The sequence below is a fragment of the Garra rufa genome, chromosome 24 (genome assembly GCF_049309525.1).
Source record: "Garra rufa chromosome 24, GarRuf1.0, whole genome shotgun sequence".
In the NCBI taxonomy this organism is placed as follows: Eukaryota; Metazoa; Chordata; class Actinopteri; order Cypriniformes; family Cyprinidae; genus Garra; species Garra rufa.
In genome coordinates this window covers 27,277,746-27,304,898 of record NC_133384.1, presented here as the reverse complement: position 1 = coordinate 27,304,898, position 27,153 = coordinate 27,277,746, and the positions used below count along the sequence as shown (strand labels likewise).

Genomic DNA, 27,153 nt, shown 5'->3' with positions numbered 1-27,153 from the left:
CAAAATGGTGGACAGGAAGTTTGTCTGACTTGATTTTGATTTTCTCAGCCTGACTCAAGGAATCTATCACGGCCAGTCTCATTGCAATAGGCTAATGCACATTTAGTTCATTATAACTTTTGACCACAGGGTGGCTCTGCCCTGAAACTTTTTAAAGGAACACTCCACTTTTTTTTGGAATTAGGCTCATTCTCCAACTCCTCCCGAGTTAATAAGTTGAGTTTTACCGTTTTGAAATCCATTCAGCCATTCTCCTGTTCTGGTGATATCACTTTTAGCATAGCTTAGCATAGATCATTGAATCCTATTAGACCAATAGCATCACGTTCAAAAATGACCAACGAGTTTCCATATTTTTTGTATTTAAAACTTGACTCTTCTGTAGTTATATCATGTACTAAGACCGGTGGAAATGCAAAGCTGCGAGTTTCTAGGCTGATAAGATTAGGAACTACATTTCCTAAGTTTGCTGCCATAATAATGCTGAAGCAGGGGCAGTAATACCACGCAGCACATGTGCAAATGCTAAACTAGCTGGGAACTCATTTCTGATAATACTCCGCCTGCTTCGGCCATATAACGGCAGCAAACTTCCTTGACTATTACGCCGGAATGGAAGTGTAGTTCCTAATCTTATCAGCCTAGAAACTCGCAGCTTTGCATTTCCACTAGTCTTAGTACACAATATAACTACAGAAGAGTCAAGTTTTAAATACAACAAATATGGAAACTCGTTGGTCATTTTTGAATGCGATGCTATTGGTCTAATAGGATTCAATGATCTATGCTAAGCTATGCTAAAAGTGATATCACCAGAACAGGAGAACGGCTGAATGGATTTCAAAACGGTAAAACTCAACTTATTAACTCGGGGGGAGTTGGAGAATGAGCCTATTTCCAAAAAAAGTGGAGTGTTCCTTTAAGTACCATAGTGCCAAAGACACATGGCAAGTTTCTTAAAGATACGCAAATGTGTTCATAAAATGCTGATGCTGCACTGAATCTAAAGAGACCATTTTTGTGGCCAAATCATTCAGAATAGGTGACGACTAGGTGGCACTGGGCTGAAATTGTGAAGGTAGCCTCAGGTCATAGTTATTATAACACACACCAAAGTTGGTCTTAATACTCTGAAGTGTTGCGGAGATATAGCCTCACATTCATTTTTGTATGCTCATCGTCAAATTGTCCGCAGGTTATTTGAGAACGGTTTGACTAATCTACTTGGATTCCATAATTTACATTTTGGTGTTCATTTAACTCTTGGTGCTTAATAATAAAAATAATATGTGTATTTCTGTAGTTTGGTGGTGCTAGTAAACTATAAACATTAACGAACTTGATATGTCTGCTGATACAGTTTGTAAAAAAAGTAGGAAAGTAGGAAAAAATCCTATTCTTTTATGCATGATTTAACAATATAAAATGCTGTGATGGTTCTGCTGCATGACATAATTTCATTTATTTGCTAATGGACTCTCTCGCATAGAACAACATGCCGATTGCTTCATTGAAGTGACGAGAGAGATAATTCACCTCTGTATTATCAACAAATACGCCCGGGATCAAGTGATCCATTTCAGCCCAAGCTGGCATAAATGTGGAATTTTCCATGGGTATGTAGTCAGGTGAACTGTACTGTGAAGCTGACACTAAAGGTGCGTTTAAAGCTCATATTATCATTAGTGTTTGAGCTAAAAGGGGTTGAGGTCAGGCTTCCTACTGATATTTTAGACTGACAAATGGAGCTGGAACACGAGTAAATGACTATGGGGAAAATTGAAGGCAAAGCAGATTTTAATGGAACATCACTCAGAAACTGTACAGGGTCTGTGTGGGTTCGCTCACAGTCACGACAGCCACATATAACATGAAATAAGCTTACTTCTAAGCCTTATTGTCTCTGATAGTAGATTCTGAAATGGACATTTAAGACTTAAATATATTGCTTCACTCGCACTTAGGCTTAAATTCAAAAGCTTCAGTGGTTAAAAAGCCTTCCTGTGTCACAAATCACCTATGTCCATCAATCACTACCGCCTCTGCTTTTAGATGTACTTTGAAAATAAAGCTTAAATGGCAGAAAGAGACATAAGAACATATAATGTCATAGTTTTTTTAAAGAATGAAACCATTTCACATACACACACACATCCCATTTTAATATTCATTTGACTGTATTCACAAGGAGGAATTTTACAACATGCCATCGTCAGGCCTCGTACTCTTCTGTGTCGCCCCCTATCAGTTCTGTGTGGAATCGGGGAACTAACTCTAATCTCTTCAATTACTACAGGTTTGATGTTTTGGTTCTCGTTCGAAATTGCTTTGTGTTTAGTGCACCGGCATAAAGCTAATTAATTGTTTTAAGGTACTTGTGCAAGTCCACTATAAAATATTGCGAAAGATAAAACGAAAATACTATCTAAGAAATAATTATTGTATTAAGCTGTATTAAATGTATTTTATAGGCTACACAATTACTATGATCTAAATCTTTGAGTTAATATATATATTGGAGATTAATAAAAAATAGATAATATTTTCGTCTTTTTAGTGATGAAATAAAATGAAAAAGTTAAAGTTTAATTAAAATTAAAGTTAATTCTGTAAACGTAGTTCATTTTGTTTATGTATATAAATTGGATTTTACATAGCCTATAAAATATATTTTATTAAGAGGGCCATTTGAAAGCTTTCTACATAGTCTGTTTGAGGATCTCTGGCATCAAAAAGCTAACTGAAAACGTACTGTAACAGTCTACGATCAAAAAACACTGCAGGCGAGAACTCCAAACAAAGGAATTCTTCATAGTTACGAGTGTGAGCTTGATGTGTGTGTGGGGGAAAGTGGGTGTCGCTGTGTAGAATAATTATACGAGACAAGGGAGGTATTTTCTGACGGGTGGCTTCACAGAAGACTCAACAACTCGAGGTTTGAGGACTGCTCTGCCTTCATCTGCAACAAGGGTCCCGTGAACGGATTCGAGCTGGATTTTCGACAGGTAGGACCGGTCGAAATGTGGATATAATGTATCCAAACACACATTGTCTCGATATTCTGAACTCTTAAGTGGACCTATGATGATCTGCCAACGGAGAGACGAGAAGGGTGCAAGCCACCACAGAAGCACCGCGGACTGTTGTTGTCTGAGAAATGATAACAAATGAACGACACGGAAAGGAACATGGTTGAAAGGACCAGTAAATTTCTGTTGATCGTCGTCGGATCAGTCTTCTTCATGCTGATTTTGTACCAGTACGTGGCGCCCGGGGTGATAAACTTCGGCTCCCCGCACGGGTACCTTCTCGGCGAAGAGGACATGACCATTTTCCCCACTCCGGATCCGCACTATGTGAAAAAGTACTACTTCCCCATTAAAGATCTAGAGCGCAACATAGATTTCGAGATCAAGGGGGAAGACGTGATTGTGTTTCTCCACATCCAAAAGACTGGCGGGACCACCTTCGGGAGACATCTAGTCCAAAATGTTCGACTGGAGCTTCCGTGTGATTGTAGACCTGGCCAGAAGAAGTGTACTTGCTACCGTCCGAACCGAAAGGAGACCTGGCTGTTCTCTCGCTTCTCCACCGGTTGGAGTTGCGGCTTGCATGCGGACTGGACCGAGCTCACCAACTGCGTTCCCGGAGTTCTCAACAAGAAGGAAAGCAAGTCGAAAAAAACAAGGTGAGTTTGCTTGTTTGTTTGACCCTGAGAGTGCTGGAAGTCGCAGTGTTTTCAAAACAACCAGTGGAGTTTAAATACCTCTTGAGAGATTCGGCGTAGCCTAGTAAGGGACATTTGTGAAAGTCTCAGATTTTGGGATTAGCGTTTCCTGATCGCAAAATCTATTTTTCTGTCTAAAAATCTCCAGTGGTGCATAAACAACAGACTTTCTGCATTAGTTCTCATTTAGATCGCTTACTCGTTCACCTCAAAGTAAAATATACTACTTGAATCCGTTACATTGTTATCGAAGCAATATGCAATTCGGTTAGACGGTATCATTTTTTGTTTTATCGCTTCAGGGCGGGATGGGGATCCCTTTAGTTTAACTGAAGTTATGCTGGAAAAATTTTAAAAGGCCATTCTACAATTTAGCATTTTGTAAATGTGACTTTTAATCGTTTTTTTAAACATTTTTATCAGACACGTATAGCTCTTGATAGATGATAGCTTCAGTTAATTTAGCTATTAGTCTTGCCTTCGAGGTAGTGTTTGTTAGAAATATGTAATGCTGATGTTTGTACAAATATCCCTTACTTAATAATCAGTTGTTTACTGTATGAAATCATGGTTAATAGTTTTGAGACCGTGCTACCAACTCCTCTCACATTTTATCCTCAAAGTACGCTATTCACTTCCTGAAGCGTTGGTGATGTTATGACAGATTTGTTTGTAATTATTTATAGAATATTACATCATTTCAGGGCTGCCAACTTTTGAGTTCAGCTTGGAGTGAGAATTCCCACAGCAGTGTCTTTAGGGGGGTCCGGGGGCATGCTCCCCCGTAAGAAAATTTTGTACATTTTACAGTTAAATTCATCTATCTGGTGCACTTTGAGAGTTCACAATTCAGAACTCCAATACAGTTTCAGTGTGCAAACTAAACAAAGAAAAAAGCTGGTGAATTGACTTGATCTTGAGGTTTAAAGGGGACTTAATCCTCTTTTTAGTTGTGATATGGTGTCTCAGTCTAAATTAGAATAAAAAATAATTCGAAAAAAGAATAATGATAATAATAATTTTATCTTATTATTCCAACGACAGTAATATTGGAAAACAATTCTGTAAAGTAAATAAAAATGAGTATTTCACCAGTGTGTTATTTTATCTTATTCTACAATAGGGGAATACTTTTGTCGTAATTTCTACACTTGCAAGCAGGGCCTAAAACTTTTTGCCATATCTGCCATTTTATTCATGATGCAAACAAAATTTTTTTGGTGATTTGAATTTACAAGCCATAAATATTTTTTTCTGGCAATGAAACTGTTTTTGCAGTTGCTGCTACTACAACTAAACATTTTTAATAAAAAAAAATAATAAATTGAAAATTAGAACTAAACACTGCATTTTAATCATGATACAAAAAAGATGCTACACACATGTTCACATGAGCAGTTTTTTTTATTTAAATTTGGTCTGACTTCAGCATTGTGAAATTTGTTATTTTTTAATATATTTATAAAAATGTCATACTGTGTTTTCATCACAGTATGAATGATGTAACTGTTGCAGTGCTGCAAAACTATTTACTTTTCTTGTTGTGGTAAAAAGTTATGTACAGTGAAAGAATTCCTAGATTTAGTCATAAATAATTGCAACTGCATTTAAAAAATATATATATTTTGACACGAAAATTCAAATGTTTTTCTGTAGTCTGCTGTTCTGAGAAATTATATTTTTCTCATATTCGAAAATGAATCCTTCATTCATGAGGGATTTATCACTCCCGAAATTTTGCTTCTTGTACCGGGTATACAGCCGTTAGCAGGACGAAAAACAAAGCTTTTATTCAAATTCTAAACGGATTATATGTAGCCTTGGAGTGCGCAATAGCGCTTACTTGATAATCTCTAAAAACGTGTCGCTTCAGTTAATCGCAAAAGTCCCTTTATAATCAACGAACCGCTTATTTACAGTGAGAGAACTGGCAAGTGTACAGGGAAAAAAAATCTGGTGTTTAGTGGTGAGTGAATTCAGGATGAAATGGCCAATCACAGGCGTTCTAGATCAACAGAAATGTCTGTGATTGGCTACATTGCTCAACGCTACGAAAACACTTCGTCTTTTGGCGATTTCCAGAGCACAAACACAAATACGCCCTGGAGCTTTTACCAAATCTGTTTAGCCAATATCTTATATTATTATAGTTTTAACTGAGGGTGCTTTTGACTGCGTGAGAAAATGGATGTGTGGCGTGAGAGCGTGTGAAAAGTGTCAATTGTGTGAGTCTCACGCTGAATGCGCGAGAGTTGGTAGCCCTGCATCATTTAATTGAAACTTATGTTTATATTTGACTAGTGGTATTAGTTCATCACTTCCACCATTTGAGTTTGAACCCATCCTTACATAAAGAATATGGTAAACCCTAATTTCTATGATGTAATAGTTGCTGCAAAATAAAATTTGGAACTTTTAGGTTTTGTTGACTGTAGTAACTGTGGTATTTCAGTGGAAACTGTGATTCGTTTTTATGCAAAGGATGAGGATGACTTTCAGTTTACAACTTTGAGTCTTAACCACCATGCTATATCACTCGTATTTTAACCCAGCACGCTATTTCTCTGAGCTGACCACAAAATCAAGTGCCTTGGTTGTGTTTATTGTCACGATGACTAGAAAACCAGTTTCAGCTTATACATGAGGAAGCTCTCCAGCTGTGTAACCAGATAACTAGTCAGACGCACAACGGGGTGTGTTTTAGCAAGCCTGCAGGGAGAGCTGAAATAACATGCTGATATCTTGCTATTCTGGACAACTTAAAGACTTCTTTCAAGACCTCTGTGCGTTTGAAAATCACTGGCCCTAAATGTGATAATGGACACCGTGACTCATGTTTCAGAGCTACTAAGTGCAAGGACAAGACATCCTAGAACTTGCCTTACCTTTCACTTTCCCAGGTGGTTTTCTAGGGGTTTTTCTTTACCCTTCCGGGGAACTTTGTGTAACCTCTAAGCATTCCAATGTACTTTTAGCAAATGGCCATTTAACCTTTTAAACCTTTAACTGTCAACCTGTTCATGATGAGTGTGGGACAGACTTGCACTTTTCAGTAAAGACCTACTAGAGCCACAAGCATAAATAGCCACATTCTGTCAGCTGTAAGCTTGCTTGGTAAAAATTGGGAATTTCATGGATGGTTATGCTCAATCGCTGAGAAAGAGGGTTTAAAAGCTCGTCCAACTAGCCTAATAGGTACCCCTCTGGCTGAGTGCATCACACATGCCTTGACGCGCAGGCCTAAGTGACTCGCACTACCAAGAGAGCCGTCAGTTGTTACTGGCTGATCTCAACGGCCTCACGCCATCAGCCACAGTCACACTTAAACAAGTAGAGTGTCGTTCACACTCTCCTGCTGTTGACGTGTTTTCAAGATGGAATCGCCATGTGTTCAGTCACTACAAAGTGCTTTATAGTACACAATTCACTGGCTTTTAATGCAGAGATAACGTGACCCCGGAGGAATGTTAATGAAGGTAAAATCTCTAGAGAAAGTTTTGCTGAAACAGTCAGTGACTTTTGACAAAAAAAAAGTTATAAAGTCACAATTGCGAGATTAAAAACTCTCAATTCTGACACTTTTTTTCTCGCAAATGCAAGTTTGTATCTCACCGTTCTGACTTTTCTTCTTGCACTTGTGTGATGCAAACTTGCTATTATGACTTTTTCTCAGAATTGTGAGATATAAACGTTACAGTTGTGAGAAATTAAGTCACAATTGTGAGAACTCTCAATTCTGACTTTTTTGTCCCTCAGAATTGTGATATAAACTCAGTTGTGAGTTAAGGTCCAATTTTGAGAGGAACAAAAAAAACTGATATGTTCTCAGAATTTCACGTTTATATCTCGCAATTCTGACTAACTCTGAATTGTGAATTAATATCATGTAATTCTGAATTTTTATCTCCGATTTGTGAGATATAAACTTGCAATTGTGAGATAAGGTCCCATTTTGAGGAGAAAAAAGATATGTTCTCAGAATTGCAAGTTTATATTTCGCAGTTCTGAATAACTCTCAGTTGTGAGTTTAATTAGTCAGAATTGCAAGTTTACATTACTATTGTAACTTTATAACTAGCAGTTGAGTTTATATCTCAATTCTGAGACAAAGTCGCAATTACTTTTTATTTTATTTTTATTTTTTATTTTTATCTATATTTTATTTTAATTTTATCATTAATGTTTTAAATATATTGGATATTCAATTGTGCCTGGACATTATTCCTGTTTTCTTTGCCATTATCTACTACTGATTTAAAGTTAAAAAACATTAACGTTAAATGTAATTGTTAGCATCTCGAAAAGAATATCCATTTTTCATACTGTGCATTATAATGTTGTGATGCCTATATTCACTTTTTGCATTTAAAAAACAAATGTAAATGTTTTATTATAAATGTATTTTTCATAAAATAGTGTAGCATTTTAATATTACTGAAATAGGTCATTTATCAGCCATAACATGAATTATTGGCTTTTTGGTATCAGACAGAAATTTTACATCGGTGTAAAAACAAATCCCCAGTCATTTTGCTTGTTACCAAATTTTTTCATTGACCCCACATGTCAGTTAGAGGTCACTTGAGTTCACTGAAGTCTTATTTTGACATTTTCAGTGTCTATATTAGTTAGATCATCTATTTCTAGTCTAACCGACTGGCTATTGATTCTGCCAGAAGTAGTTGAGCCTCCCGCTCTAATGGGTTTTATGGTGGGGGCAGTAGCTCGTTAAGATTATCATAAACTCCACAGTAAAGGCTCATTATCTGTTCTTCCCCTGGGTAACGTCTCAATGACACACATTTGTGTGTGTATGTGCAGACGAAAGAGGGAAAGCAATTTGACTCTCAACCAGAAATAGAATAAGGTTAGTTGCACTTGAGGAAGATGTTGTAACTGATAGTTAGGATGGGGTCTGTGCACGACTGAATTAATGTTGCAGTACGCAGTTGCATGGAGAGGAGTTGTCTAAATAACAGGTCAAAGGGTTTAGCTTCACGGTGACTCATGTTTCTTTGTATATCTTGTGTTAGTAATACAGGATATGCATGTACAAGTTAGCAAGGAGAACAAAGCCAGACAACCTTTAAAATATTTAAGCAAACTCAGCAGACTTCAGTGTGTCTGTAAAGAACTACATTTTCCTTTTTCTGAAGATAATGTAACCTGCCATAGTTCATTTACAATTCCAAGGTGATTTCTCAAATCGGATAAAAAATGAATAGTGATCGACAAGCCCGACTTAGTCAGGTATCAATCATTTTAACAGCGCAATCTGTGAACATTGCAAGTTTAATACTGAGTTTTAAAGGAAGACTCTGTATTCTGGCCTTAACCCATCATCACCCACACACCGTGTTAGTTTTCACCTAAGCAAACAACTATTGACAGCTTTAAGTTCAATCTGTCTGTAGCTCCTGGCAACAGACTGTTTACATCGTCTGCATTTCGTGCGAGTTGCTTATCTCAACGATTATGCAGGAAACTGCAGTTAAAAGCCTGTGATGGCATCCATAAACCTCTGCATTATTAGATAATTAGATTGTTGCGGTACTGTTATTTATTAGTCTTTGTGTTAAAGTAGCGCCACACCTCGTCTGATGTGCAGTTCAAAGTGGAGATGTGATGAATTGCTGGCTGTCATAGATCTGGATCAGCGGTTGGTGACAGATTTAGACAGAGCTGCTTTTGTGCTAAATTTGGGTCTCGGGATCCACTGGGAACTGTTCAGGGGTATTATGTCTAGGTAAGGTCTCTTTGTAGCTCAAATGTTTATAAGAGGATTTGTTCTGGACATAAATGCTGATAATCAGTACAGCAGATCTTCAGCCTGATTTTCCCACCGCAGCTATTATCAAAATAGTGTGCAGCATGGGTTGATTATGAATTGCTTTGCTTTATTCATTGGGATGTTTTGGGAGTCGAATGGCTATTTCTGGAAGACTTTCACTGACAAATGGCTGTTAAAATGGCTTCAGTCAAGGAATTACTGTATTAATAAAAAGCTTTGTGTATTAAACTATAATATTTGTTGGCTAATGTAGGTTTTATATGTGACCCTGGACCACAAACCAGTTTTAAGTTGCACTGGTATATTTGTAGCAATAGCCAAAAAATACATTGTATGGGTTAAAATCCTCAATTTTTCTTCTGTGCCAAAAATCATTAGAATATTAAGTAAAGAAAATTGTCCATGAAGATATTTTGTAAGTTTCTTACTGTAAATATATCACAACTTAATTTTTGATTAGTAATATGCGTTGATGATAACTTCGTTTGGACAACTTTTCTCAATATTTTGATATTTTTGCACCCTCAGAATCTAGATTTTCAAATAGTTGTATCTCAGCCAAATATTGTCCTATCCTGGAAATAGAAAGCTTTTTTATTCAGCTTTCAGATTACATATAAATCTCAGTTTAAAAAAACTGACCCGTATGACTGGTTTTGTGATCCAGGGTCACATGTGTAAAATGCAGTTTAGCATGTGTTTTCAATAATGACAAGTGCATTATTATCAACATAAAAGCATCTAAAATGTAAGCATTTTACATGAACAGCTTTAGAGATGTAAAATGTCTACGAATAGTTTGTTAATAGGAAATTGAATCATTTAGTCTATTCAATACCATCACATTAGTTTTATGTGTTTACCTAATTTGACATTAGTAATGGTTTTATTCTGTTCTTTGTGATTTATGATGCCATTTTCAACTCAATCGAACAGATGATTTTTTTCAGTTAAGCCTAAAAATGTAAAATTATGGAAATCGTTGAATGTTTGTAATTGCATTTGGAAACTAATATATAAAGATTTTTAATGTTTTTAAAAGAAGCCTTCTATGCTTTCCAATGATGCATTTATTTAATCAAAAATGTAGTAAAATAGTAATACTGTGAAAAATTATTACGATTACTACATGGTTTTTTTTTTAGGGCCGATACCGATTATTACAGATCAAATAGACTGATAATCCGATATTTTGAACCGATATACTGTATATGTCTGGTGTAAAAATAAAAATTAATGTCAAAATTAAGAATAACAAGGGCTCTGACAAAAACCTTTTCTTTAAATGCTTTTAAATTATTTTATCGGCAAATCATTTTTGAAAATGACCGATACGGTTAACCATAATATGCTTAATATTGGCACAGATAATCGGTCGACCCTATTTTCAACAGCCCTTACCAGAGTCTTTAGTGTCACGTGATCCTGTAAAGCCGATATTTATGATATAAATATAAAGAACTAGATTTTTACATCAATTTATCACTTGTATGAGCTTTTTGAGCACTAGTAGTTGCTTACAAAAATGCTTTGTGCCCTCGATTTATTGTAGTTTTGGCGTCTACCTGTACTAAACATAACTAGCCAACAATTAAAACAATATGAGCAATGGCATCAAGGGGTCAGAAAACCATGGGATCAGAGGTTATAAATAGACTCTCAATGGGCGAATCGTCTTTGCCGCACTGGTGTAATCTTGAAGAAGGTCCACGGACCTGTAATAATAGTGGTTCTGGCTGCAGGATGTGATTTACTGTGAGCCAGAGAGACAGGACAGCAGCCTGTGAGGGAACAGGCCAGCGGTAAGCCACTAACTACCTGTCCGCAGAGACAAATGAGGGCCAAATTCTCTCAGACTTTCCCCCGCTCTTATTTTCTCAGTTGTGCTCATTGCCTCCCTCATTGTATCTACTCCTCCTTCTTTCTGTAGCACTCACTTTATAGCTTTTCTTTCCCTGTCCTTCTCTGAGAGCGTGACTGAAGTGTCTCTTTTAATGTAAAACTGTAGAATTGTAACCATTTTCTGTTATATTGCTTGCTTAAATGATGCTGGCACTCTAGGGAAAACTATATAAATTGTGGTTTCCTGGCATGTGGGTTTAATGCAGAAGTCTGGACCCCTTAAAGGCATGGATTTCCTGTAGCAGGCATAAAACTGGATGAGCTCTGGATGAGCAGCGGTCTGTAGCGGCGGTGAGAAGCAGGAGGTTCGTCGCTAAATTGAATCAGATGTTGTCAGGCTGTGATGGCTCACGGTTCAGTGAGAGCCACTCAGACACACTTTGGAGGTAATTGGAGGACTTTTCTCTTCAACCTCACTCGTCCTTTCGGAGATTTATCTTAAGATATGACCCTAGTGCTGATATTATTCAAATTTTACATGGATATCAGACTTTCAGACCCACTTCTTGGCCTCCTGTTTTAAGTCTCGCATCGCCTTTTGAAGTCCACAATGAGATTTATTCTTTCCAAGAACCAAATGTTGAATTTAATGTGATGTTTGAGGTAAATTGGATGTAATTCTTCCAGTAAAGTGGAAGACATTTCTTGGCTATTAAACATTGATGTGGCTGTGGTGCTTGCAAAGCATAAAGCCTTAGGTGCTTGTGGGTTCGCTCAGTATCAAGGTCAGTTGGTCAGGGGACTCACCTGAACCTCGGGACGTTAGCTGTGTTAGTGGCCGCACATGGCATGATAGCATAGCGCACAACCATGTCCCTATGAGCCGGGACAGCCTTAGTGTGTTAATCCAATCAGATCAGCGGGGGATTAGAGGCCGTTGTCTCCAAAGAAGACCATGGAGTTATGCTAATCTCTTTAGCGATGAGTGCTGGGGCCAGAGCGTCTCTCTCTCATGAGATGCAGACAGACAGTTGCTTACAGTGTTGAGGGTTATTTGATACTGAAAAAAACATTCATGATGATGTAGCATTTTTTTAAGACCACTAGGGCTGGAATCAGAGATCCTCCTGATTGAGAAAAGTTCCATTACCAAAAGAATTGGAACTGAATGATGTTTTGATTGGCGTGGGCAAATGATTCCAATGAGTCAGTTCTTTTTAGTAAATCGTAAACGTAAACAATTGTAGTCTGATGCCGAGAAATAATTTAAATGAGTAATTTAGTCTATCGTAAATATGGCACAACCAGTGTGGTCTGATTCTAAAAAAAAATTCTAATGAGTCAGTTCTTTTTAGTAAATCAAAAATATACAGTGCGGTCAGTGTAATCTGATTTTTAAAGGAATGAATATAATGAGTTAATTTTAGTGAATCAAAAATATATAGTGCTGCCAGTATGATCTGGTACCTGAAGGAATTAATGTTATGAACCAATTTTCTTCAAATCAAAAACAGTGTAATCACTTTCCTGAAAAAATGAATTGTGTGAACTGGTTCATTTTAATAAATCAAAGACATGCAGCCCCAAAATTGTAGTCCAATTCTTAAACGAAAATGTCTTATTAACCAGTTCTTTTTAGTCAAAAACATGCAGTGCAACCAGTGTAGTCTGATTCCTAAACGAAAATGTCTTATGAACCGGTTCTTTTTAGTGAATCAAAAACATGCATCCCAAACATTGTAATCCGATTCTTAAACAAAGATGTCTTATAAACCAGTTATTTTTAGTGAATCAAAAACATGCAGCCTAACTGGTGTAAACCGATTCCTAAACGAAAATGTCTTATGAACCGGTTCTTTTTAGTGAATCAAAAACATGCAGCCCAAACATTGTAATCCGATTCTTAAACAAAGATGTCTTATAAACCAGTTCTTTTTAGTGAATCAAAAACATGCAGCCTAACTGGTGTAAACTGTTTCCTAAACGAAACTGTCTTATGAACCGGTTCTTTTTAGTGAATCAAAAACATGCAGCTCAACCAGTGTAGTCTGATTCCTAAACAAAATGTCTTATGAACCGGTTCTTTTTAGTGAATCAAAAACATGCAGCCCAAACATTGTAATCCGATTCTTAAACAAAGATGTCTTATAAACCAGTTCTTTTTAGTGAATCAAAAACATGCAGCCTAACTGGTGTAAACTGTTTCCTAAACGAAACTGTCTTATGAACCCGTTCTTTTTAGTGAATCAAAAACATGCAGCTCAACCAGTGTAGTCTGATTCCTAAACGAAACTGTCTTATGAACCAATTATTTTTTGTGAATAAAAAACATGCAGCACAACTAATGTAATCCCATTTCTAAACAAAAATGTTTTATAAACCGGTTATTTTTAGTGAATCAAAAATACGGAGCCCAACCAGTGTAATCCGATTCTGAAAATATTTTATAAAGCGATTCTTTTTAGTGAATCAAAAACATGCAGCTCAACCAGTGTAATCTGGTTTCTAAACGAAAATGTCTAATAAACCGGTTCTTTTTAGTGAATCAAAACCATATAGCTCAACCAGTGTAATCCAATTTCTAAACAAAAATGTCTAAGTAGTGAATCAAACTTGCAGTGCAACCAGTATAATCCGATTCCTAAACGAAAATGTTTTATAATCCCGGTTCTTTTTAGTAAATCAAAAACCGCAACCGGTGTAATCCAATTCCTGAATGAATGAATCTTATGAACTGGTTCATTTTAGTCAATCAAAACATACAGCACAACCTGAGTAGTCTGATTCCCAAACAAACAATTCTACTAAGTCGAATACACATACAGCATACAACTGTGAGTCTTAAATCAATCCTGAAAGAATGAATCTTATGAGCTGGTTCATTTTAGTCAATTAGACTAAAATGTAATTCAATTCTTAATTCAATTGAATTCCTAAACGAAAATGTCTAATAAACAGGTTCTTTTTAGTAAATCAAAAATATACAGCACAGCCAATATAATCTGATTCCTAAATAAACATGTCTTATAAACCAGTTCTTTTTTAGTAAATCAAAAACATGCAGAGCAACCAGTGTAATCCATTTCTTGATTGATTGAATCTTATAAACTGGTTCATTTCAGTCAACTGAAAGCATACAGAGTAACTGGTGTAATGTGAGTCATAAACAAATAAATCTTATGAGCTGGTTCATTTTAGTTAAGCAAAAACATACAGCACAACCTGAGCAGTCTGATCCCCAAACAAAGTATTCTACTGAGTCAAATACACATAGACATTCAATCCCTAAACGAAAATATCTTATAAACAGGTTCTTTTTAGTGAATCAAAAACATGCAGCACAACTAGTGTAATCCAGTTTCTGAATAAGTGAATCTTATGGTTCATTTTAATCTGATTCATAAACAAACAAATCTTATGAGCTGGTTCATTTTAGTCAATCAGAAACATACCTGTGTAGCCTGTGTAGTCTGATTCGTAAACAAATGATTCTAATACACATACAACAACTAAAGTTGAATTGGAACCATTACAATTACCCTTGGACCACAACGTCACAGAAAGGGCAAACTTGAAAGTCCTTTCTTAAATATGAAATTCATTGTCCGTACCAAACCGAGCAACACTTTTATTTTTTAGCATGAAAGTTGAAATTGATGCTTACAAATGCGTCATACTTTTAATGGCAAAAAGTCCTGCTCGAATATGCCCCGCGCCGCCTCAGTGACTAGATGACTGATCTTCACATCGTTTGCTGGGACTCAGTGCTGTATGAAATTAAATTCAGGGAAAGCGAAGACCGCAAGATGGGGATTTAGAAGCTGATCATTGTATTCTACTAGAGAGAAAAATGTTATCAGTTACTCCCTTCAAGAAAAGCAAGCTTAAACCGAAGCAAACGCACAGTGACTTCGCCACACAGGAAGTACACGAAAGCTTGGCGGTCGATCTGTCAAATAAAAGTGATTAGAAGAGTCTCTCGCGATCGTTGTTCTTGTCGTCCTCATCTAACATCAAGGACGTGAGGGGGATAAAGAATTCTTGTGTTGGCGATCATTACAGTCGTGCTTTTTCAGTTTTAATTCAATCGCTGTGTCATGAACTTTGATTTTCTTAGGCCTCGTTTGTCTTGGTCTGTGAGATGTCTGCTGTGAATGACATCTCACTTAGCACGTCTTCAGATCTATACCGGTGCGCACAGGAAATGGGCCGTCCTGCTGTCCTGCACTAGATTGATGCTCTACAAGGGCAAATTACAAGGTAATGAGTGGTTAGCAGGAGACACTCTTTAATTACGGCTTGATGGTCTCGAGTGAGTCTGAAGGACAGCTATGGATTATTGTGTGCCTGTTTGTGCGTGTCTGGATGTTTCAAACAGTGGCTGGTCGCCGTCTCGCACTTTCTCCTGTATTTTTAGTCGATTCCAAATCTGGAGGCCCATCTCAAGGCGGCCTAATAATAGCCCTGGGGCCTATTATGACAATGACGTGCAATCTGTCTCTTTCTACTGAACGGCCGGCAGGACGCAAGCATACTGCGGAGATTCAGCTCGTGCTAGCTGAGATACCCTCATTAAAGCGTGGTCTTATTAAAACCTGTGAAAACGGGCAACGAAGTAGAGCAGTTTGTGTGGGAACGATGACAGAATCAAAGCTGTGACCAAATGGTGGTTCCCAGTGGGATTTCATTATCGAATTGTCGAGCACATGTCAACATATTTGCACATGCACACTTAGTGGTGTGTGTAAGATTTTTTTTTTGCTTGGCTTTTTGTTGGCTACATTTGGGCGTCATTGGTGAAATTGGGCAGCAGAGGCTGTGTTACCCAAACCGGGGCCAAACTCAGTTTAACGTTGTGTTGCTATATGTAGCGTCTGCCTATTTTCAATGATAATAGTTAGGCCGTTGGCCTTAAAGACCCTTTTAGCCTTTTGACATTTGCATATAAATTAAAGAGATAGCTTGTCCCTTTACATTTATATGGGTGTTAAATGGCCCATGGTTCCCTATTCACTGCCACGTAGTTGCTAAACAGACTAACTCTTGTCTCCCAATGGGACTTCAAAGGGATACCAACGAGGAGACAACAGGCAACTCGGTGCCAGGCAGGAGATGCCTGGCCACAGACAACCATTACAATACACAAACACACATACACAAAGACTTTTTCCTTATTTAGCCTATAATTAATCGATCACAAATGTATCTGGTATATGCATGTGTTGTTTGTATGTTTCTCTATCATATTTGCCTAGTTACCTAATTATCTGTATCAGTTAACCCTGCGAATACTTTTATTCCTGTGTATTAATGTATCTTTGGTTTAATATCTTCTAGACTGTTCGTTCTTGGTACCAAAATGATCTGCTCTTCATTTTGTAAACAATTTTGTACGCTATGTGATTAGAAGATGCATCATATTGTTTACACTGTATTTTGGGTAAAACTGAAACAATTTCACAGACCAGCCATAGACATGCAAATGGACCATAAAGTGAAGACAAAGAAAGTTGTCCCGCTCAAAAAATCCAAGCTTTGGATTGGCCGGTCCTCCCAAACGTGGGTGTGACAGAGAACATTTGAAAAGTTCTGGGCTCAAGCAGATCTTGGCTTTTTTTCTTTTTTTCTTCAGCAGTCTCTTCAGCTTTTCTTCAACCTTCTGGATCTTCTCCAAGACTCATCACTGAGTCTAACTTTCGGTAGTTTTATCTTCAAATAACTTTGTAGACTCGTTGTGGATTTCCCTATCTTCAGAAGAACTACAGAAACTTCCAGCTCACTCTCTTAACGGAATCCATCAAGAATCTCCATTGTTTACCGCATCAAGACTCTTGTTCAGCAAACAAAGCCAATGCAAGTATCTATTATGCGTTTAAGTTGAGCCCCTTTTTAAGGTGAATTGATTCTTTGATGATTCTCATTAGGTTGTGGTTATTTGATACTAAATACTACCATTCTTCTTCTTCTTCTTCTCTCTCTCTCTCTCTCTCTCTCTCTCTTTCCTCATTTAATTCCTTTCTTTGTATATATATGTGTTTTTATTAGTAGTTGTACGTTCACCGTAGATTCATTTATTAAATACCCTATATTTCACAATTTATTGTCCCTGAGTGCTGCTCATAATCCGAGGTCCCTGAATGTCTGATTTTGCTACATGCTATATGTGGATCTCACTGAATTATTGCTAGTACTGACTAAAGTAGGAAAGTTACTCTTTCTTGGCCAGAAACGTAATTCTTCCTAGAATTGATAAATGATTATACTATCTATTCGGCGGACGAACAGATCAAATAATTGTAATATTAATTCTGCTACGGTTAATTCTGAGATCTGATCTAAATATTTGTAATTAATTATAACCAGTTATAATTAATCATAAATATTTTCCCTTTTGAGCTATAAAACGCTACATATATGATTCTGATTCGTTTAGTTTTTTAATCATAATGCCTGTTTTGATTACATATGAAAGAAATACTTATAGCTATTACTATAATTTATACAGAGAACTGTGTAACATTTAGGTTTAAAAAAAAATTAACAACAGGGCCCAAGCTGTGCAATTAAATTATTTAACATCATATATATCATATAACTATGATAAATCAGGCTGATTACATGACAGTGTTATCTTGACTAAAACGAAAACTAATAAATCCCATGGTTCCCTAAAAAGAGAACGAGACACTATGTTTTCTAGCGGTTGCTATAAGGACACAGTTTAAGTTCCCTCGAGAGGAAACATCGCAGGTTATGCATATAACTATGGTTCCCTGAGAAAGGAACCAGACGCTGCGTCTTCTAGCGATCACTGTGAGGATGCAGTTTGAGTTCCCTCGAAAGCAAACGCTCCAGGTTACGCATGAAAACATGGTTACCTTACAAGGGAACGAGACACTGCATCCTCTAACGGTCGCTATGAGGATGCAGTTCGATATTCCCTCAATAGGGAATGCCTCAGGTTATAGGATATATATTAGGGATGCACTGAATATTCGGCCACCGAAAATTTTCAGCCGAAAATGGCCCAAAAGTGCATTTTCGGTTTTCGGCCGAAAGATTTTTATCACCGAAACAACACGGCCGAAACAGTATGTTGACGCAAACAGAAAACGCAGCCTGCTCGTGCTTGTCTGAAGTAACATGTCTGCGGTGTGGACGTAATTCAGTATATCTGAGAAAGACTCACGGATAGCGATTTGTAAAACTTGTAATGCTGAAATTTCAAGAGGGGGTGTGTCTGCAGTCGTGCGTGCAGTGATGAGAGCAGAGATCGGCGCATTGCGCTCCGACAGATGTAGCTTTCAGTGAGTGAAAAACAATGGCTTTACGTTGTTGTTACGTCACAATATTTTAAATGTATGTCTTTTCTATATACTGTATTTTTATAAATATTTATGTTTTAAACCATGGAGGTGAGCCAATGGATATCACAGAAGCAACGTGAAAACTGCGCAATATGTTAAAGTGAAAGTAAAAACTGACAGTGCTTTCAGTATCTGACGTGCATTCTCTCAGAGACAATGAGAGATGATTATACTTCATATGCTGATATTAATTTAGTCCCCTAATATTTTTCTTGTGCCTCGAACATGATGGGAAATAAAAAGAAACGTATTTTGTGTAAGGTAACACCTACTATAGGGGCCAAAATAGAACTTTAATCAAATAAAAGTAAATACATAAATAAATTGTATCATTTATAAATTACAATTGTAGCTCTACAGCAAAAAATACAACCTAAAATTACACTTTAAATAAAACTTTTAAAAATGTGAAATCTTAATAAAATAAACGATAATAAACTGAAATAAAATCAACACTGTCATTTGCTGGAGCTTTCCAAAGTTCAAAATTTACAATAAAGCAGACTTTGACAATAAAGCAGACAAGGGTTATGATGTCCACATATTTTTGTTGAGGAAATGAAAGATTATGTGGATATTTTAAATGTTTGGTCAATATTAAACAAGGAATTTGATCATCATGTAAGTGTAACAGCTGCATTTACCAGGCCTTTGGTGCCCTTTTCAGACATTTCTATTAAAATTGTAATGTAAACTGTTAATTTTGTATTAGATTATGTATTTTAACACTGTTATTTAATGACACCATATGGTCATTATTAATCAATAATCATAATTGTCTCTGTGTTTTAATATAATGCATTTTAAGTCACTGTGTTTACTTAGATCTGCTTGTATTCATATTAAGAAAGATGCGTTAGTCGTGAAATTATTACCGACATTAAAACACATTATTAACGTTGACAGAATAAAATAAAGTTTCACAGGATTATGAACGCACCTGAAAGTGATACACGGGCTTCATCTTGGGCTTTTTTTTTTTCTTTCGTTTCTCGGCGCCGGACTGTTGATGTCTCTTTCCAGGACCAGGCATATTGTTCATCAATTATTATCATCATTTTTGGCCAAATAGGCAGCCGTAAACAGAGGTGAGGGCGCGTCCCGGCGCAGATGCTGCGCATCATCACGTGTGCTTACTAGCCTACTCTGCGCTCACCGTAAAATGCAATATATATATATGTTTATATTTTTGTTTTTGTATATGTACATTATTAATATTAATTTATTATTATAATGTATAAAAACTTTTTTTTTTTTGAGCAGCTGGGATGGTGCCCCCCTGGGAGTTGGTGCCCTACGCAGACTGCGTACTCTGCGTATAGGGAGCGGCGGTACTGACTACCATTCTGAAAGCGCTTCCCGCTGGAAGAGAAACAGGTAGAGTTTAAATGTGAACTGATGGATTCACAAGATAATGTGTTATAAAAATTTTAACAATTAAACAGTTTAAACAAAGGCAGTAAAATACATGTATATGTTATTTAAGTAATATAATACTTGATTGATAATCATTGTTTAAATTAATATAATTGATTTATTCTTTGAAACTTTAATATTAATTTATGCAGTTGCAATGCCTTGATTTTAGTAAGATTAGTACACAGTCATAGCCATAAATGCAATGGTACTAATAATTGCCATAATTCTTTCGGGGTTTTGGATTTCGGTTTTTGGCCCTGGTTTCCTCTTTTTCGGTTTTCAGTTTCGGCCAAGAATTTTCATTTCATGTGTATATATTCATGTAATTAATATTATATATAAATATATTTAATATATAAACATAAATTTTTTTTCTGAAATATATATACATGTATTTGTGTGTATTTACATATACATATACACAGTGCACACGCACATATTATGTACACAAACTTTGGATGCGAATAATCGTTGCCCAGCACTAAAAAAAAACAAAAACAAACAAACTAATAAAACTGCCTAACAATTACTTAAAATAAACTTAAATTATAAAAATAAGCAAATTCAAAATATTAATAAATACTATAATAGCAGATAAATAATACTAAAATAACACTTTTAACTGGCCAATATATCTGTCAGTAGTGCAGGCCATTTGTTTTAGTGATATATTGGCCAAGCTGTGGGTCAGTTGAAGGAAGAGACAATTGTAAAGGTCATAAGAAGAAATGAGGAACTCAGTGAGTATGTTCAAAGTGAGGTTTCTGCATTAAGGAAGAGGATACTGTGGAATTGTTGAGAAGAATGAGGAAAAGCAAGAGTTTGCATATAGTTGTTTTAGAGCAGCACAGTTGGCTCTGATTCACTGGATTCACTCTTCTGCAGACGTTCACCTCCCACTGCCTTCGATACGCTCAGCCAGTCAACATGCGTACAGTAATTCCAGGCTGCCTTCGGCTGTTTCTGGCTTTACCACAAGTCCTGGACACAGACCCGCAACACTGCACCAGATTGATTCCCTTTTGCACGCCGTAAATCTTCCCGCACCTCTGCTAATGCCATGAGAACAGAGCCGGGATGGACGGCTCTTCATTACCCCAACAGCGGGGCATCCAAACCAGCCTGTGACACAGTCGATTCTCAGCACAAACCGCATCTGTTATCCCAGTGTAAGATGTTAAATAAAGAAAAGGAAAGGCTGAGCATGTGGAAAACGATCATTTGGCTCGATTCTAAAGGGTTTGTTTTTTTTCTCCCCCTTGTTGTTGTCGAGCAGATGTCTTCAGCCAGCGAGAATTGGGTTCCGTGAAATTTGGGCTGGCATTGGGTTATTTGACATCTGGATGCTGTTGCCTGATATTTGGCTGTGCAGCAGTTGAGGGATTTAAGACCAGTACATTTTTCGATTTTTGAGCCTCTTGCACCCACAGTTGAAAGTGCAGAAACGGCTAAACGCTAGAAGGAACATCAGAGAAATTGAGAAAGATGGAGCACATGCTGGGAAAACAAAAGCTTAAACTCATATTTTGAAGGGTCCCACCTCCCTGATCTTGAAACATAAACCTAGCGGGATTGGGAGGGAAGGAAAACCGACACACACATCACTAGAGATATTATTACCCATTTATGGTACTATTTATACCTCCGCTGGGCCTGCAAAGCACCGAGGGGAAGTGAGGTCATATATGTTGAAATTGCTGCAGGCTGGTTTACATTCTCCTGAACATGTTTTATTTATTAATACTATGATGGAGGTCAGTAACAGCCGCTTTTCTGCACACATCCAGCATGGTGGAGGAGGCGTTGAGAGCACCGCTTTGCCTGCAGCGAGTTTGGGGGATGTGGGTGGGATTCGGTTTATGCGCTTACCTGGACATGGATCAGAAAGGCAACAGGCCGTACAGGCTTTCAGTGGTTTAGACCCAGGGTTAGGTTTGAGCTGCGTGAGCGTGCCCAGGAGTTGTTGTTGGTGTTGAATTTGAAGAGGAATTGAGAGAGAGAGAGGAGTGATGAATAGAAAAAACTAGCCACATTGATGAAAAGATTTACATTGACCTCCAAAACTGTCTGTGAAGAGTAATTGTGGAAAAAGATGAATGGTCTGTTGCCTCCATTTAAAATCACAAAAAGGAATTGGGTGCGAAACCATCTGTCTATCTTTTTGTCTGTCTGTCTATCTACGGAAAAACGTCAACAGGAAAACATTTTATCTGCTATATGTGGTCATGCTCTATTGATTTTATATAAAGTTTCAAATATAAACTTTGCGGGGATTTAAAAAGTATCATTTGGTGGAGTTTTGCTTCTAGTATTGCAAACATAAATATGTTTAAAATAACGCCTGAAAGGTCCATAAATTATAAGAGCGTGGTCTGTACGTCATACCCGAGGAATGATGGAATACCGTGTCTGCTTCTTCATCTTCTCCTCTGTTCTGCATTATTCAACCATTTTCAATTAGGTAGCAAAGCTTTTTTTTATGTAACTAAACATAGGACAGAGCTAGAGTTGGGCGATATTGCCTAAAAATAAAATCCCTGATTTTTTTCACAAAAAATCCGATTTACGATTTAAATCGATTTTTCCCCCCTACTACTTTTAGCATGTAAAGAAACCCCAGCTTTTCCACAATATATATATGGGCACCATATATTTTGCAGTATACATTTCAACTGCATCAGTGATCGCTTTCCTCCAGGCCCCATTCTTATCATACCAGACACAGTAAATGTTTGTAAGACAAATAAATATGAGACGGGAGGAAAATATATATTTCCATGCTTTTCTCTTGCACTTATATCGTATACAAAAATATACAATTTTGAACACAGAAATATTAAATGATTTAAATAACTGAAACGATCTGCCAGAAGGTGGTGGTATGACATTGATTTAATTACTGAATCATATCATTCATTTGATTCATTCGAACGGATGGTTCATTAAATTATAAAGCAAGTGACTCTTTATGAATGGGAAATTGAATCATTTCACTAGATTCGTTTAAAAACGCACGTTCATTCATAAACAAAACACCGCTGTGTTTGAGTGGAGATGCGCAGCGGCTCAGCTGTGACTTGTTTCAGACCACTTTTGACGACGAAATAGAGCAAAATCAGGCAACAGTGTTATAGTCAGACAATGTAAGTCACTTAATAACTTCTTGTTTATTTAACTGTTATAATAAATCAATATCTCATTTACAAACTCCCTTAAAAATGATTAAAAGCTGTCACTCATCTTAGTTTGCAATCTCACAAAGCTCTATTATAATAAATGAAGCTACTGCCCATTCAGTCTCTTATTTACACTCTCTCTACACTTGAGATACATTAGTCAACATGCAAAACACATAGAAACCTTTGAAGCTCCACTCAGCGCAAACACAAATATGCTGGTCGGGTCAGTCGCACATGGTGCTCCTAAATATTTTTTCAAAGTTGCACGTAGTAGGTTTTTTTTGCCCTTGAACTGCTGGTCGCACCGGTGCGACCTAAGATTCTTTCTAGTCGCACCATTGAGAAATTAGGTCGCACTCTAGAGCCCTGATATGCAAATAATTCACCATTGTCTTCAATCATCTCTCTACTCTTTATGTGGTTAGTGAAATTGTATGACTCGCGTTATTTTACCAGAACGCGTTATTTGTTTTCCCTTCTGAATACATATATTATATATATATATATTTATTAAAAAATCGCCATACCTCGATTTAATAAAAAATTAAATCGTCTTAAAACGTAAATTCGAATTAATCGAAAAAATCGAAAGAATCGCCCAGCCCTAGACAGAGCCATTGATCTCCAAAGCAGCTAAAGGATTCAGTTTTTCTTTATGATTTCTACTTTTTTAGAATCTCCAACTGAGCAGAAAGAAGAGATTGAGTGAATTTTACCTTAGGATGAAGATTTTAAGGGATGAGGACCAAGACATAAAACATTCTTTCATTATTTGTTCACAATGGCAAGGTTTTTAGTAAGAGAGAAACTTGCAGTTGCAAATTATAAAGTCAGAATTGCGAGAAATAAACTCGCAATTTTGAGTTAGAAAGTCAGAATAGCGAGATATAAAGTCAGAATTACAGGATGTAAAGTCAGAATTGTGGGATATAAACTCGCAATTCTGACCGTTTTCTTGCAATTGCAAAGTTTATATCCTACAGTTCTGACTTCTTTTTTTATCTTAAATTTGCGTGGTATACAACTCATAATTCTGAGTAATAAACTGACAATTTTGAGTTAGAAAGTCAAAATAGCGATATATAAAAAGTCTGAATTGTGAGCTTACATATTGCAATTCTGACCTTTTTTCTCACAAATGTAAGTTTGTATCTTGCAATTCTGACTTTGTCCTCTGAATTTTGAGGTATAAACTTTATAAAAGTTATGAAGTCTGAATAGCGAGGTGAACTCACAATTATGACATTCTACTTGCAAATTTGTATCTCACAGTTTTGACTTTCTCAGAATTGTGATTTTGTTTCTTGCAACCTTGAGTTTATATCACAATTCTGAGAAAAGGTCAAAATTGAGTTTATATGCAATTCTGAGAAAAAAAGTCAGAATTGTGAAATGTAAACTCGCAGTTGCAAGAAAAAAAAATCAGAATTGTAAGATAAAGTCACAATTATTATTTTTCTTACTTAATTAGTAGCACAAATGGGCTTCCATAGGTTTGGAATGACATGAAGGTGAATAAATGATGACACAATGTTCATTTTTGAGTGAACTATGGCTTTAAGAAGCTTGAGGGGAGTTGTTAGGTGGTGTGTGTGTTTGTTTAAACTTCTTGGTGTGGCCCTGACTGTGGGTTTTTAATATGTCTGGATTTTTATTGCCATTGGGAAAGGATGGAGCTTTTGTGAACTACAGTCTAAATTGACAAGTAGATTGAATTTGTGGAATGGATGATGAAATGCTATTGAAATATTCATCTTTCCTTTGTGCTGCAGATGGGTCGGGGCGCCCACCCACATGTCCCGATACTGCTTTACTTGAGGAAGAACTGTCACCGATTCGTCACCTCACAGCTGTTCCTCAGGGGAAGAGAGCTCCCATAAACTGACGCATTTCTCTTGATGATCAAAACGCTATTGAAGTTGTTCCTCGGAACAAAATGAAAAGAAACTGAGGGAACAAACATTCCCAATACAATAACATCCAGTTTTCTGATATTAAATGTTCTGAGGTGTTGTCCCGAGCTACTATAATGAGTTTAAAAGGGGAAAGGCATTATGGGAACTTGACAGATTTAGGCAGTCAGGAGGCATGTGAACTAAGCCGGCCTGTTCGACGAGCGTGATAATTGAATTGTTGGAAATGCAAATCCATTTCAATGGCATCTGCAGACAATGACCACTGAGAGCAAATGAAGATCCACCTGTGGAAGCTGTGATTGTGCGCAGGGACTTGTGGGTAATCATTGCTCTGCACGCAGACAAAGACCCTTTGAATCTCTGCAAGCTTTTTGTGTCTTTTCACTTTATTCAGTCTTTTCACTTCGAACTCAAAGAAGTTGAGACTTATCAAGTCTGTCAATCTTTGCACTCATTTAATTTTCAATAGATTTAGTCAGTGTAGATGTTTTTAGTAGGGATAACCCTTACATGGCCAATATTAAAATGCTATACAGTTTTATACGAAAAAATTAGACATAAATACTGCCATTCCCATAAAATACAAAACAAATCTATTTTAGATTCTTACATTATCAGTGTAATCAATAATATCCGATTTTTTTGAAGCCAAATATGAATCTAATCAAGTTAGTGTTTTTAAGCATTTTACATTTATTCCAAAATAATAACTCAAAGCAGTAACAATAGAAACAATATATTTCGTTTGTGAACTTATGTTCAGCTATTCTTTTTAATAGTTAACTTTTAACAGTTTTTTAATTTTTCAGATCATCAGTCATCAAAGCTCGGCAAATATTAGTTACAGACACAGATTTACTTTAAAAGTTGCAATCATATTGCTACAAATTTTTGAAATATCTTCTTTTGTATTAAAGGTTTTTAGGATTTGTTTTAGTAGCGATTACCCTTAAATAGCTAATATAAAAATGCTATACAGTTTTATATGAATAAATGTAAAATAAATACTGATATTCCCATAAAATACAAAATAAAATTCTATTTTATATTTTTACATTACCAGTAAATCGTTACCAGTAAATCATGTAAATATTGCAATATATACACTAGTAAATATTGGTCACAGGCACAGAGATTTACTTGAAATTTCACCAAGCTTATTACTTACTAAAAACTCTCACAAATCATGTTTTCATGCCAATTTAAGTCTTATTTTGATGTAACAAAGTGGTTTTATATAAGTGTTCGAGTTGTTTACTTCATTTTTTCCATTAGTCTTCTGATTAACGCTTCTTCTTCTGATTAACGATTATATTTTTCATTCAGACTGTTTTGCCCAAACCCAAGAGGCAGGATTTACCACATAAACCAATCACAGCCAAACAAAACCAGTCATATCCAATCATATTGCAACAATTTTTTTGGAATCAACAGAAGAAAGTCTTTGCAATAAACCATTGTTGTCCCTTTAAGTTTTTGCTATAAATGATTCACTCATAAAAACTTTTTTTTGTATCCGTTTGAGCGAGGTTCTAGTTGAATGAACACGAGTAAATCCAACCATCCATCATTCTCATCAGCCGAGCATGTCTCCTTCGCACCAAGTCGCCCGTTTCTCCTAAAACTCCTGAGTAGGAGCTTTGGAAAGTTTGTTCATTGAAAAAAAAAATGCTGAAGGTGGTTTTCCTTTTGAAGCGCGGCAGCAGCGTCTGTGTACAGGCCTTTGTTGTATGATGACGTGATTGAAAGCTAAACATGCAGGCTTTCTAGAAGATCAAATGATACTTTCAACCCCCCAGTGCACCATGTTTTCCTTGGCTCAGCGCTGATGTACAGGGGTTTGAATATGAGAGTAGGTGCAGTGCACATTGCAGGCCTCACACTTCAAAGACGTCCTTTTATATCACACACT

The 27,153-nt window shown here is 36.6% G+C and overlaps 1 protein-coding gene across 2 annotated transcripts in view; it reads left to right on the top strand.

The window, feature by feature from the left end:
- Positions 1-2,886: 2,886 nt before the first annotated feature.
- Positions 2,887-27,153, top strand: part of hs6st1b (heparan sulfate 6-O-sulfotransferase 1b) — a 78,354-nt gene continuing 54,087 nt past the window's right edge. Inside the window, exons 1-2 of one of the 2 annotated variants that reach the window (XM_073830765.1) lie at positions 2,887-3,688; positions 19,991-20,104. In XM_073830765.1, the coding sequence (XP_073686866.1) occupies positions 3,168-3,688; positions 19,991-20,104 (635 nt within the window). In that variant the 5' untranslated portion in view covers positions 2,887-3,167. The remainder of the gene's footprint in view (positions 3,689-19,990; positions 20,105-27,153) is intronic. The other variant, XM_073830766.1, reaches the window with a different exon arrangement.